General features: G+C 38.4%; 2 protein-coding genes across 3 annotated transcripts; both read right to left on the minus strand.

The window, feature by feature from the left end:
• Positions 1–970: 970 nt before the first annotated feature.
• LOC115418339 (coiled-coil and C2 domain-containing protein 2A-like) lies at positions 971–4,472 on the minus strand. The gene is made up of 4 exons (XM_030132766.1): positions 4,350–4,472; positions 4,097–4,241; positions 3,255–3,402; positions 971–1,065 (listed from the first exon to the last, which is right to left on the minus strand). The coding sequence occupies exons 1-4, from the start codon at positions 4,470–4,472 to the stop codon at positions 1,029–1,031; spliced, it is 453 nt and encodes a 150-aa protein (XP_029988626.1). The 3' UTR covers positions 971–1,028.
• Positions 4,473–9,952: 5,480 nt separating this feature from the next.
• On the minus strand, positions 9,953–14,827 carry c1qtnf7 (C1q and TNF related 7). 2 transcript variants are annotated; one of them, XM_030131536.1, is made up of 3 exons: positions 14,662–14,827; positions 12,547–12,645; positions 9,953–10,763 (listed from the first exon to the last, which is right to left on the minus strand). In XM_030131536.1, the coding sequence occupies exons 1-3, from the start codon at positions 14,681–14,683 to the stop codon at positions 10,135–10,137; spliced, it is 750 nt and encodes a 249-aa protein (XP_029987396.1). In that variant the 5' UTR covers positions 14,684–14,827; the 3' UTR covers positions 9,953–10,134. The 2 variants fall into 2 exon arrangements, with proteins under 2 accessions (XP_029987396.1, XP_029987394.1); XM_030131534.1 differs by having other exon boundaries at positions 12,480–12,704.
• Positions 14,828–15,098: the final 271 nt, after the last annotated feature.

Genomic DNA, 15,098 nt, shown 5'->3' on the forward strand with positions numbered 1-15,098 from the left:
ATACAGCAAAGACATGACTCTATAGACTGTGTCACTTAAATGTACTGCTTCATGTCATGTCAGCTTTTCCCTCAGCTTTCAAACACATGACTTTTTATAAACTTGAAGGGGACACACCTAAAAACTGTATTCATCATCTTTAATATGAGAACTTCGAAGGCAGGGTATCATCGATTCAAATCCTCATCCTCTTATAAACTTCCCAGATATGGAATTACATTTCAGATTCTATGAATTTGGCAGGAGCGTCAGACCACTTCAGATCCAAAACTGAGAAATGCCAAAGACAGACAGGAAATTAACAAATGAAAACATTGACATCAGCAGTTTTAGAGCTGCTTGAAGCATTTTAACTATTCTTCCGGAAATCATTTCCACTGGCATACTTTTGGCCAATGTGTGCTGATGATATCATAACTAAAACCTGTGAGTTATTACAACAGTCGCCCTATTGTTATTATCATTATCAGCTGCAGTGACCCTTAGAGGAATGAACTTAAAACACATGAAAACTTTTTCAGCAAACACCCACAGTCTGACAAACATCAGTTTTCATACAACAGTATACTATGAAAATATACGCTGCTGCAAACACACTTTATTACAAATTATTTTATTTTACAAAAAAGTACCAAAAAGAAAGATATAATGTTACAGTGAAGATCTATGTGCCCCAATTAACCTTCAAGTCATGTTAAGATCTGTTGTACCTGGACAAGGATCCAGTTGATGCCCTATATGGTGTTCTGAAATGGTTGTCCTGGGTTACTGAAAAAAAAAGAAAGAAAGAAAGAAAGTTCAAGTCATCATCTATCGGAGTTTGACACTGAGCTGAAATAAACTGAATTTGTCAGCTCAGTTTGCTCATCCACATGCTCTGAGGCCTGCGGTGGAGGATGACACAGACTGGGATGATGTTTACCAGCAGTTTGATGTCTCTGTCAGACACATTCTGAGCTGTCGTCTTTCATTCTTTCCTCTATTTTGTCAGTGGATGTTTGGGCTCTGGCAGATTGAAGAGACGTTTCTCAGAAAATCCACAAGTTTCTGAATATATCAGACGGACTGCAAATAGACCATCAAGAAAATTATTCTTATGTGCAACAGTAGGTATGTAAAGGTCACCAGGAAATGAATTCATTCATTTTCTGTAACTGCTTAATCTTCTGGAAGGTCATGGGGGCTGGAGCCTATCCCGGCTGACCACGGGGGGAGGCGGGATGCACCCTGGATATATGACAGATGAACAACCATTCTTTTATACCTATAGGTTATTTAGAGTGAGCAGTTAACCTAGTAAAGTACATATTTTGGATTGCAGGAGGGAGTCACGGTACCCAAAGAAAATCCATCTAGAGACAATCCACATAGAAGCACCCTAGCAAGTGTTTTAGCAATTAAGAAAAATTACATTTGTTCAAAAAAAAATTTAACAAAATCTCTGCAAAGTCCTGGGAGGAGTGAACAAAGGGGGGGACAAAAAATGACACATAACCTCTACCTGTTACCTCAGTAAATACATGGCAGAAAAATGGAATATTCAGCATAAAATAAGCAAAACTGAAGTCTATGATTAGTTGTGATGTGCATAATTATCTACAAATCACCTCAAATGCCATGAAATATTGATATTAACATGTAATTTTCTTTTATTATGTCCACATGTTGAAAAATGCTCGAACACAGTTTTTACCAGTTCCAGAGGAGACAAACACTCAGCCAAGGGAATGCAGAGTTGAGTAAGATCAAATAAGCCGTAACAGCATCAGGCCAAAAAACATACTTACATCAGGCTGTGATTTATTAAAGCCCTGTCATTCTGTCTTATAGGCTGATTCGGCTCGGAATAATGTAGTTTATCTAACTTTTCATTTACAAGTGAGGACAATAGTTCAAGCATGTTTTGTGATAGTTCATGTGTGAGATATGCAGATTTAAATAATGTAGTAAGTTGCAAAATGTGGCACATATTAGAGAACAAGTGACTTCCCTCAAAGGCAGGAAGTATCTTATGATTACAAAACCTCTTCCTGGGACTCTTGGGACTGTTGTTCTTGTGGGGCCCACTTTCAGATTTTTTTCACATCATATAGTCCAGATGCCCCGGTGTATATAACAGCATTAAATTAGTCCAGTGCACTTAAACAGAGACAGACAGTCATAAATAATGTAGTCGTCTTTTGGTAGTTTTTACCATAAAGAAATGAAAGTCACTCAACACTGATGTTGGAAGAAAAAATCCTGAAACACATTGTTACAGTTTCAATACCACCCTAATATATTGTATTGTCTGATCAAGCTGTAACACGTGGACACATTTCAGGTTCAATAGTCTCTGTCATATAAGCAGAGGAACTTGTATTATACATATTTGAGTAGGTATTTATAAGCACTTTAACATTATGTATAACAAAATCTGGGGAGACAAAATTTACTGCTCGGTAACACATGGACTTGAAACGGACATCAGTTTTTTAAGCTTTACGCAAACATTCAAAACATGCGGTTCTCAACAGAAATTGGTATCAACTAAGACAAAACCTTTTAGATATTATTTTCAACTATGCTGAAAATAAGTTTTGAAGTAAAATACTGAAAGGCCTCAGTTATATTGACATGAGAATATAGTAACTCGTGGACAGGCTGTCATAGTAGCACATGGATGACTCTTTACCATTGTATGCATCAGCCAAAATGTATCAAAAGATCATTACTTTCTGAAAGTTTTACTCAAACATCTGAAATAGAAGTAACACCTATGGTGACACGTGGAAAGGGCCTTTTAAGCAACTCACAAATGTTCACACTCATAAATATCAATAATATTCACATAATAATGAAAATATAATACTTGGAACTTAACAATCATCTATATAATCAACAGACTGAATACATTTTCAAATTTTTTAGATGTAATTTTAGCGTCAAATTCAAGCTCCGGCTATGGTGTAAAAAGTACAATCAATAAAATTGGTTGTAACTTTTTTTTCTACAAGTGGTATTTTAAAAAGAATAACAGTTCCATAAAGTAGAGATCTTTAGCTAAAAATGAGCCCACTTGATAAATGATGTGTGCTAATTTACTTTTTTATGTTGATGTTCACTTTCGCTTGATCAGACCCAGTAAATGCTACTGGTGAATTTGGAAGATCAGTGTTATGCTTTGGAAAAAGGTAAGTAGTGATTTATTGAAAGTTCACGGGCAAAATCCACACTAAACCTGCCAGTTCTACATCAAACTGAGGTTCTATTACCTGTGTAAGCCTCCAGGTTGCTGAGACACGGGAGGAGCGAGTGGTACATCGAGCTCCTGAATCGCCCAGGAGACACAGCACACCACCTTCCCAGAGGTCAGCAGGATCTGTTTGTTACTGCCATCAGCCTCCAGGGAGAGCGGTACATCTGACAGAGGGGGAGAAAAAACAATTAGACAGGTATACATGTAATGACAGTCCCTGTGCAACAACTGTGAGGGCGATGAGTCACATCAATGTCTACGACGTCCTTGACCCTTTATCAGGCAAGTAGCTATTTTTGGTAATTACTGAATACATTTCAAGACAGCAACAGTTATAGTGAGGACAGTGAGGCAACAGTCTCAGGTCCAATGTGGTCTACAGGGTCTGTAAGGTCCACCTCTGCATGAACAGTGAGTGTACCTGCTTTGTTAGGTACCATGAAGTAATGGTACTAATGTGAGGAATGATGTTCACAGGGATAATGTGGATGTGGACAGATGTCTGGATCAACACTTGTGGGGTTGTGATGTTCTAATGTTCTAAAATACATGTTCTTTTCACCTTACATGTGTTTTCTTGTTTTGTTTTGTTTTTGTTTTGTTTTTTTGTTTTTTTGGGGGGGGGGTTGTTTTGTTTTTTTCAAATATGGTAACTTCATTGACCTTGATTTTGTACATAGCAATAAAAAATGTTGAAAAATGTCACAAAAGTAATAACGTCTTGTTAGGTCCTCCAATAACACACAAAGGTAGTGAGTATTTCTATGAGTGTCTTATAAAGGGTTAAGGAGCAGCAGTTTATGTGGGGGATGTCACATGAGGTCTGTGCTACTGTCAGATCAGGACTTTTACTTCCACCTCCTTCGTGGTCAAACATGACTCTGTGGTTGCTGCTGAACTCAAATTCCTCAATGACACCACTGCCTGTCAAAACTGAGGGCTCTGGCACCGGAACAAACACTTGAGCCAAGAGGGAGCACGATGAACCGATCTCCTCATACACCTGCCCGTAAACAGTAGACAAATAAAGATGGTCACTATCCCACTGTGGTCATTCATCAAGCAGATGAAGACATTTAGACAAGCAGCTGCACACTAGAGGTTCATGTACCTGTAAGCAGATACTCTGAGGACAGTTAACTATCTTGAGATTGAAAATCTGACCAAAGTGCACTCTGAAGTCACTGTTCAGGGAGCAGCTGACATTGAATAACTTTTTAGTAGTTGCAGTCATCTACTTCATGCCCGCAACAAAAGAAATGAACAATACTGATGAAAATTACTCCAGTTTCAGAGTCAAAGTATAATTCACACACCTGACAGACAGTGGAACATCACTGTTTTTCAGCAGTAAGCGAGATAATATTAGCCAGTTTTTTGTTTTCTGTCTGTTTTTTATCATTGTCTCCATTGTATTTGTACTAAAATAACTTTCTCCCTGTCCTTACCCAGTGCAGAGTTCACTGGCAGTAGTGATGTTTCACAGTACAGACAGCTCAGGGATCAGGATAGCTCCTGTTTTTGATGTATCCTGTAGGCTTTTTCTTCCAAATCTGGCTTCTTCACTGCTTGACCAAAAAAAAGTCCTTGCATGGATTTGACTCAGCAAATAGGTAAGAACCATCCATAGGTTAATTACTGCAGTGATCAGTATGTTTTAGCTTCATTCTTAACCCTTTCATGCACAAATTATGAGAACCTTAGTCAAGATTTTTTTCTTCAGTGTTTAGCCATGAAAAAAACAATGCGATCAAGTTTTTTTTTCTATGGAGTTACAAAAATATCCATGCATTTAATTTTTGAAGTAACGAAACGTGTTTAAAACCCAATATCAGAGAGTGATATGAAAACAATGAAATAAAAACATTTTTAATGCTGCTAATCTGATGTCTTCTCACATTTTAACATGTTCTAATGCTAGTAATTACTCACTTCATAGAGATAATATGCAAAAACAAACCTTCTTGTCTAACAAATAACAATTGATTTACACTCAAACATGGATAGAGTGCATGAAGTGTGAGGTCTGATGAGTCCAGATTGACCCAGATGGGCATTTCAAGGTGAAAAGGGAGAAGATGAAGAGAGTACCCATCAAAAAAAAAAAGAAGAAGAAGAAAAAAGAGATAAAGAAAGAAAGAAAGAAAAAAAGAGAGAAGAAAAAAAAGAAAAAAAGAAGAAAAAAAAAAAGAAAGTACCCATCATGCCTAGTGCCTACAGTACAAGCCTGTAGGGGCAGTGTTATGATCTGGGGTTGGTTCAGTTGGTCAGGTCTAGACTCAAAAACGTAATGTGTCCAAAAAATAAGGTTAGCTTAACCTGAATATACTGAATAATCAGAATTGAACATTTGTGGATGGTTTTGTCCCTGATTGCATAGATAAAGTCCAATATGATAAAAACAGGATTCATCAGCCACATGATAAAATGGTTCAGGGAACATGAGATGTCATTTTCACGCATGGATCGGCCACCATAGAGTCCAAACCTGAACCCCAAAAAGAATATTTGGAATGTGATGGAGAAGACTTAATGTAGCGGACTGACTGTCTTATCATCAGTACGAGATAATAGTACAAAATAAATGTGACATATACTGTGTCAGCTGACTACCTGAATACACTGAATGATGGATTTTTTTCTTCCCTGATGACACAGATATATTCCGAGACAATAATGCCATGATTCATCATGCTCAAATTATAAAAAAAAAAAGTGGTGCATGAAGCATAAGTCAAGACCTGAACCCCATTGAGAATCTGGGATGTTCTAGAGAAGACTTTAAGCTGCGGTCCAACTCTACCATCATCAACACAACGTCACACTGAAGAACAAATGCAACACTGATTGGAAATTAATGTTGACATTGCATGAATGATGCCACAGCAAATGCTTCCCACAAAATATTGTGTGTGATTTTTTTTGCCCAGACAGTGTACATGTCTCTACAACTGAAAAGGTGAAATTGTGGCTGGTAAATACTAGGTGATCACCCATTCCTCCAGCTGTTTCCTGTACTCAGCCAGTTTCCTCTATTCCTCCTCACTCTCTGCCTCCAACTCCACATCTTCTGCCACCATGTTCACATCTACATTCTCTCTTTAGCAAACATGGAAAACACACCGTGGTGATAACAGACATGTCAGTTGTACACAAGTAGCATGGACAGTTTATCATCTATAGGTGAGAGTGTGTACTATATATTAAAACTATATGCATCATAATAACACAAAGAGGTTGAGTTTGTAGGGTGTGTTGATGAACTTCTGAAAGTCTCTCAGGGCCATGATCTCCTTCCACACTTTAAGTATGTTCTTCAACAGAGTCCGGTCTTCCTCCTGCTCGCCGTCTCGCAGCTGCCGAGTGTTCCTACAGCAAGCAAAGAAAACATACCAAGGAATTTAGCTTGTCCTACACAGACTAAGCAGGACTTGAAATGGGTTAAATCAGAATATTTACCTAACCTCTATTCTGTACTCAGATATCTGCTGCATGGCCCAAGTCATACTATGCCCACCATATTCTGAAATGCACTCCTCAGTCCATTTAACTACAGCAGACAGGACATACAAAATAGATGTTATTTCAGTCGTCAAATGTCATCACATGTGAAAGTAATTCAGTAACAGGGACATCACTGATCATGTGTGTGACCAAACAGGCGTCCTGTGAGATTACTGCACTGATCATGCAACTGGAAAAGATGGGACCTGAGGACATGTCCAGGACTCAAGAGACAACAGTGGGAGAAGTTCAACCCAAATATATCAACATTAAACTGGCAGTCAAGGTTGGCTGCACCAGCCATGAATACCTAGAGCATAAAAAATGTAGAACATAAATACCTGCATGGAAATAGTGACACCGGGAAATGTTTTCAGTGTTTTTATGCTATGTATGTGTGCATGCATGCCTTAAATAAACACTGAATAGTTGGCAAGACTCATAGCACCATCTGGGAGTGATGAAATGAACGACAACAATGTTCCCTAAAAATCTATGATGCATCAAGACAGCTGTGTATGCGATCACTGAATTTAAAAAAATATGTAAAAAAAAAAACATGTTCTTGGATGACCATGCAAATATGACCCTCTACAATGAAATTCTGGTTTTTGAAGAAATCACAATCACTGGCCACTTTATTAGGTACACCCTACTAGTTCTGGCTTTACCAATAAAGGTGGCTGGTGTGTGTGTGTGTGTGTGTGTGTGTGTGTGTGTGTGTGTGTGTGTGTGTGTGTGTGTGTGTGTGTGTGTGTGTGTGTGTGTGTGTGTGTGTGTGTGTGTATGCTGCCTCCAGTTTTGTCTTAATGTGTGTCTAGAGAAGTTGCTGAGTTGTAACCAATGACTGTTTGAATTACTACTGCCTTTCTATCAGCTCCACCCCTCTGGCTAATGTTCAATAACAGCTGCTCACTGGTTCTGTTCTCCCTTTTGGACAATTCTCTGTAAGCCCTAGACATGGTTGTGCAAAATCTCAGCAGATCAGGAGTTTCTGGAATACTCCAGTCAGCCTATCTGGTATTAACAACCTTTAACGATCCTCTTGACCATGTCTACATACCTCAAATCAATGAGTCAGTGCCATGTGACGGGAATATGAGATATTTGTGTTAATGTGTCGCTGAACAAATGCATTTAATAAAGAGGCTCTTAAGAGTATATTTGCATTTTTGTACAAATGTGTCTTGGAAAAATAAGACAAAAAGAAGTTATGTGACACAATCATTCATCAGGCTCACATAATGAAAGAGTGGTTCAGGGAGCATGAGACATCATTTTAACACACTGGTTGGCCTCCACAGAGTCCAGACCTGACCCCCATTAAGAATCTTTGCCAGAGAAGACTTCACATAGCATTCCAACTCCTCCATCATCAATATAAGATCTTGGCCAAAACTTAATGGATGGAAATAAATCATGCTACAGAGAATACATGCTGTATAGAAAGTTAAAGGTGGTCCAACACAAAATATTAGAGTGAGTGACTTTTTTTATGAGGATGTGCTGTATATCACTAGAATTACTCTCAGGTCATTCTGGGTAATAGTAGAGTATATATCAATCTGTCCTTTAATGGTTGTTTCAGTGTCTGTCTTGAGGCTCCCCAGCCTTTTTGATGTAATACAGACACACAGAACAAATAAAAAAGATTGATCACCGGAGAAATTTTGTCAATGTCATCTAAAAGATTTCTGCTCAGGAACAAAAAATACAAACTAAGTGTCAACCAGGGGCCTTCTGCATATTTTCTACAGCCACTGTGATAGAGTTGAGGTGAGGGGTATTGATAACCAATGTTATCACTAGCATTGGATGCCACAAAAAAATTGCCTATTAAACCTTTAACTTCAGAGTTTTCCAAGTATCAGTCTTCGGTTATATAGTCAATTGTCATGTTATTAAGATACAGTTAAATCATAGCTTTGCCACTTATTTTTTTAAACTTATTTTTCACCTATTTTTACATCTTTTACCATTAATTTGTCAGTTTTCAGGCTGCCATTAGCATTAGCCACAAGTCCAAGCAGTGGCTGTAATGTAAGACAACTAGCACACAATAGAAGTTTACAATGTTGCACAGACAATATATTTTTACTTTAGTGTTTTAATGAAACTTTTGTAGGGAGAATTAACCTGCTTTTTATGTCAACCCAGCACCAAAAATTTGCATTTCAACAGTTAAAGAAGGTTTGGAAAATGTTCACGTGGTGTGTTGCTACTCATTAGAAAGATCTGTGCACAGAATAAAATTGAAAATTATGGAGTGATAGAGAAAAAATTGTGTGTGGTGCAGTTATTTTAGATTTAAGCATAATGGGCACTCCAAAGCCCTGCATTAATGTACTGTATGTATGTGTATATGATGAGCTCCACTTATCAGCCTCTCAGTTCAGGGCTACATCTGTCCAACTTGGCAAAAAAGGTATTTGTTAGACTCTCTAGAATCGCTATGACCAAACACCAGGTCACATTCTTTTTGTTTACATCTCTTTTAAGTGTGACTCACAAAATAGTTTGGCCAGTGAAGGTCCTCTGGACACAGCGCTGCATGTGGGCTGAACTGTTGATCTAAAGGACTTGGCCATATCTCTGAAGCAAATATGTTTTTCTGCAACTATGTTTACAGAAAAAGATGAGTAAATCTCTTTTTCTGCAAAAAAAATTGGAAATAAAAACAAGACCAAAATAGCACTCCTTTCCTGATCTCCAGCAAAATGTAACCACTTCCTCTTCCAGGCCCTTCCATTTAACTGAATTTAATGAAAATCCACTAGTACTATACGCAAATAATATGGAAACTAATAAAACCTTGAGTCACCTTGTGAGATGATATATGGTTTCTATGAGTGTCCTACGTTACCGTGTACCTGTTTACCATGATGTATAACATCTTAATTTTTTTAAAAAGAATCCTAGCTTTACTCTGAAATTCAGTTCTAATAATGCATTCATGATGTAAACTTTCTCAATACATTATTTGACTATTAATCAATATCAATCAGTGATGTTATATTATAAATTATAGAATCTGAGGATGTCCAATATTAAATGTACTTTTCTTCACTGGCTGCCATTATTAGCATGTTGTGAATTTTTACACCAAAAAACATTTTGTTAAATGCAAATGATATCCCCAGATCAAGCTTCCCCTGATATCAAAGTTTATTTAAGATATTAATGCTCCCATTAAAATTACTAAACCAGAAACTGATAAAAGTTTTATGAAATTATCTACATTTTATATACATTTAAAAACAGTAGATACACCTCTGAACCACTAATGAAAGTATCAGAACAAACATCTTTATAAAAATATAGCATGTCATACCATATGTGTAATAAAACCAAAATAAGATGTTTTGATCCTTTTGCTTTGTGTTTTCATAGCTCTATGCGTAATCCTCTGCCAGTGTGTCAAAGTAGTTTGTGTCAGCGTAGAGAAGGAAGCCAGAGAACAGACTGTCAGCCCAGCCTGGGTCTGAAAATAATCCATTCTGGTCATGGTAGAAGATCTCTAGCCACACCTCATCTTCTGGGTTCAGGTACATCACCGTGGACCCAGAGGCCACGTCATGGTTTCCCGTGTTGGCATCAAAGGTTTTGATTCGATACTGGCCATTCTGCACCAGACCAATTGCGAGATGTTTGTTGGCCAGTGTAATGTCATAAGAGAAATAATAGACACCTGGGTAGGCGCAGATGAACTTGCCCGTCTGTGGGTTGTAGTGTCCGCCCTCATTAAACAGGACCTTGTTGAATTTGATGGGGATGTTCTCTGTGGGGTAGCTGCTGGTGATTCCCACAGAGAAGGCAGATTTAGGAAGCAGGCTGCCACATCGGCATGTTCCTGCCGTTCCACTCGGCCCTCGCTCGCCCTTCTCCCCTTTCTTTCCATCGCGGCCTGGAGCACCAGGTAGGCCTACGTCACCACCCTCCCCTGGAGGGCCTCGTTTTCCAGGAGGGCCACGGTCCCCTCGCTCTCCAATCTTACCTGTTGGACCAACCCTGCCCTTTAACCCTGAAACAGAAAGATTAGATTGGTATTAGAATTTATGTAGATTCAGTTATTGATTAAAGTGATCTTTGTTCTGTACAATAAAAATGTCTGTGTAAACATATATTCAAACAAGTTCACATTTTATTCTTTTTGAAACCCAAATAAACAATTGCATGTCACTTTAAAAAATGTTGTTAAATGTACAAATGTGTTCATTTGCCTTTAAAGTGAGAAATATGAACACAGACAGGCAATGAATCTTTATCTTCCTATTTAAAAAACATCTTGTGGTCACTTTCCTATCAAATATTGTGGCATTAGCCTGTGGAATGAAATGTTAATTTAATAGATTCCTCTGTTTCTCATTCTGTACAGTCAAGTCAATATACTATATATTTAGACAGTGACATACTTTTATTTTTTCTAAGAGCTGCACAGTTTTGTTTGAACACTGGTCTTTCTCCTTTTGTGCATTAAGAACATTTGAGTACTTTGTTGATACAGCAATAATGTTTGTTTCACTGTCCAAATACTTTTGATATAAAAAAGATAATTCAAGCATTTTACTTGGATCAATTGAAATAACTGTGCATACTGAAAATTTGGCAACTGCTCCTGAATTTCTGCAGTTTTTGACTAATTATTTTATTTTATTTTTGCATTGCTGAATATTTATATTGTACTGTAATTTTGAGTTTTTATTAAACTTCTTATTTTCTTGAGTGTAATTTTCATACAAGTCTTTACAGGTTTCTACTGCACCCTTCCCTTTATCTGTTTAACATTTTTGTCATCAAAATACATCTAATAAAAGAATAAGCAACACAGTTTGGCATGAATTTATTCCTATTCCCTCCAGACGACCATATATTTATATCTACACAGTAAATATCCTCCAGCTACTGTGAACAGTACACTGCATATTTGTGCAACCACAGTGTGTTAATCTGCAGTTTCATGTTCAGATGAAGGTGTGTATGCGTGGTTGAATTCCTATTTGTGCACACAATGGAACAGTTTCATGGCATTTACAACATAGTGACAGATTTACTACAGTTAAGACCATGTGGGTGATATCGACACTGCTTCAGTCGAATGACTAATACATTTAGTAATTTAGAAAGTTTACTTCACCAACATGTAACATTTACCCTGCGGTTAATTAAGTAAAATGAAGACAAAAACTAGGCTCTCATTACTAAATATCTGTATTCTGGGAAAATGAAAACTTGGCTGTTTTGATGGAGAAACTGAGCAGAATGCCTCATAATTTGGTAGGAGGTCTGTAAAACATAAAGGCACATGAGTCCAGGTGAATAATCCTTCACACACACACACACACACACACACACACACACACACACACACACACACACACACACCAGTGACCACAGGCTCCCTGGCTCTTATCAACTTTTAGGCCCATCCTGCCTCTATTAATAAATGATTGTGCAGCATAAAACCAAAGCCAGAAAGACAATCCATATGGCATTGAAACAGCAAATAAAAGCAGAAACAAACACAGATGATCCTGATGAAAATGATTTCTGACCACCTTTATGGAGGCCTCTCCATTCTGCAAATAAGTGGACATCATCTCCCATGATCTAGCTCCTGTTAACGCCAGCTGTGAGATAAGGAAACCCTTTCCTGTGCCAGAGCTATTCAGCTTTTCTTTTTACACATACTGATGGTGTTTTACTGGCAAACTGATGCTGTATCTGTTTTATATTATACCTGTGTCTCCCTTTTCTCCCTTTTCACCCTTCCTGCCATCTCTGCCATCTCTTCCTGGGATACCCACATTCCCATCTCCTCCAGGGGGTCCGCTGGGACCAGGTTTGCCAGGAAGGCCTGGTGACCCGGGGACACTGCAGATCAGACGGGGTCCTCCCTTCAGCAGCTGTCCAGAGACACAGTGACTTAAACAGACCACGCCCATTAACATCCACATCTTAAAATCTGTGAAAGACAACAAGCAACACATTTAAAAGAATTGAACTTACATGTGACACAAATAAATTTTCCAAATTTGAAGCTAATAAATACCAGGCACTCAAACAGGTTCAGATCAGAAATGGAAACCTATCATCAGTGCTGTAAAACACAGTGGTGTTGCCATGGGGGCAGACAGAACAAAAGAGTATCAGTGATTATAATGGGTGACCAGCCACAGCACAAGGCCAGATGTGATCCCTCTAATGAGAACCAATAGCTTTTTGACTGTCTCACATGGTGATGTTCTTATCCACAACAGAATTGCATGTGAGACCTCAAACGAAACCTTTGTCTCCGTTCCAAGTACTTTCCTGCCAAAACATTCCCAAGTTATGACATAACATCCAGCACAATTTCTGTCAGGGGAACCTAATCATGAAGCAATGGCACAAGAGCAGACAGAAACATTACACATTTACTGTATGTAACTGAGACATGAAGTCGCAAAGTCTCATCGTGTCACTAAATCTCTTTCAGGAACAGAAAATAGCTCAAAGAGTTCAAACTAATGACATTGATGATGACCATGCAGTAGTGAATGAAGAATTCCACACTGTATGGCACAAGTGAGTCCGAGGAACTTTTCTAAATGTTAATTGATCTCAAACAGGCCGGAATAATTCCATCATGAGCATACAGACAAAATATGTTCTTATTTAAAAAGAAGAGAACTTCTTGTATGTTTGGATGAGATGAACACTTGCTTGTTCATTGCATGCTTGTTATGTGGGTGTGAGAATATGGCTTCTGCATCTGTTCTTCGGCCGTCTGTCTCTGAACAGTGGGGGTGTAGGAACATGTGTGTCAAGTTTGGAGAGAAGGCTCATCCCCTTGCCTGTCTTAAAAATAAGGATTTTTATAGCAACATGTTCTAGTTCCCATTACACATTTGGTTTAAATGTCCCAGCAAGATGACTTGCCTCAGACAAATGATGTGTGTATTACAGAACAGTAAACATCATGAAATAAACAGGAAGAAAAGACAAAACACTTACACACACACACACACACACACACACACACACACGCACGCACGCACGCACACGCACACACACACACACACACACACACACACTCAACATGAACAAACAGAGCCTGGACAGGGAAACACGCAGCCCCTCCCTGAAATATAGATGTTATACAGCTGAAGGAGACCCATGCAGTTAGTGTAGCATGGTTTTGATTTGAGGGTAATGAACTGGTCTCAGAGCCAGTGTGAGGTCCTGAGAGAGAAAAACCCCGCCTGCCGATTCCGCTCTGCAGCAATGATGTCAGCATTGGTAAATGGCAGTTATTACAGAAATCGTCCTTGTTTTACGCACGTTAACATGTGCACAGGAACAGAATTTGATGAATTTGGGCTGCAGTTCACTCACACAAAAATAGTGTAGCATACATACAATTAATCTGAGGAAGCAGTTTTTAAAGATGGGAAACTGTGTCAGATTTTTTTTTTTTGTGATAATGACATTATGCATACATAAAACAGGTGGAAGAAATATTTTTTTGGAGATACAAATTGCAGTAAGTTTGTCTGTCCTTAACTGAAAATGTCCACCTGCAGCATTTAGGCCTAGGTGTTTCTAATTGATATCAAGTACAGCTCTCCTGAGGTGAGTTATTGTTACTGGTTATTATGCAAGAAATTTTCATACTTACTTTAACTAAGAACATTAGTCATTTTCAGATATGTATAAATGAACATATAAATATACTCTTTAAAGCCATGCATTCTCTCATTATTTGAACTCTACACTCTCCCACTCTCTCACAAACAGGTATTTCCATTTGTAGGTATTCTTTATCTGTAAGTTCTCTTGAAAAACAACAAATCTTCAACATAGCAGCTGTATTGTGCCGATCACTTCTGTGAATGAAGGATATTCTGTGATGTGAACTCAACAGTAACCTAGGTTCTTACCCCACAGCTGGCAGCAGTTCATCTGCAAAGCTTATCAAGGTTTTCAGTGTTGGCTGTCCTCGTCCTATCCTGTTAGATTCTGTTCTGTTTGAAGATTTGAGTCCTTTGTTAACATGTTAATGGTCCTTTTCTCTCAGACAGCTGTGTGCAGAGTTCAGCTGCTTCACTGCTGACAGTGTCTTGTAATGCAGCAGTAGTCTGGGTTTACTCCATAGCCCTCCCTCCCTTCTTCTCTAGTTAATCCACTCCCTCCTCTTTGCCTCATAAACTTTCCAAGGCAAACGACCATCATCAAGGCAAGTTCAGTATGTCTTTGCACAGTTAACTCCATTATGTCATGGGTCGACACACAGCCAGTGCATAAATCACTTACTTGGATCCTGTAAAGTAAGTCTTTGGTTCTAAATTTGAGATTACTCATTTGTATGTTGTTGACC

The sequence above is a fragment of the Sphaeramia orbicularis genome, chromosome 4, assembly GCF_902148855.1.
Source record: "Sphaeramia orbicularis chromosome 4, fSphaOr1.1, whole genome shotgun sequence".
Classification (NCBI taxonomy): Eukaryota; Metazoa; Chordata; class Actinopteri; order Kurtiformes; family Apogonidae; genus Sphaeramia; species Sphaeramia orbicularis.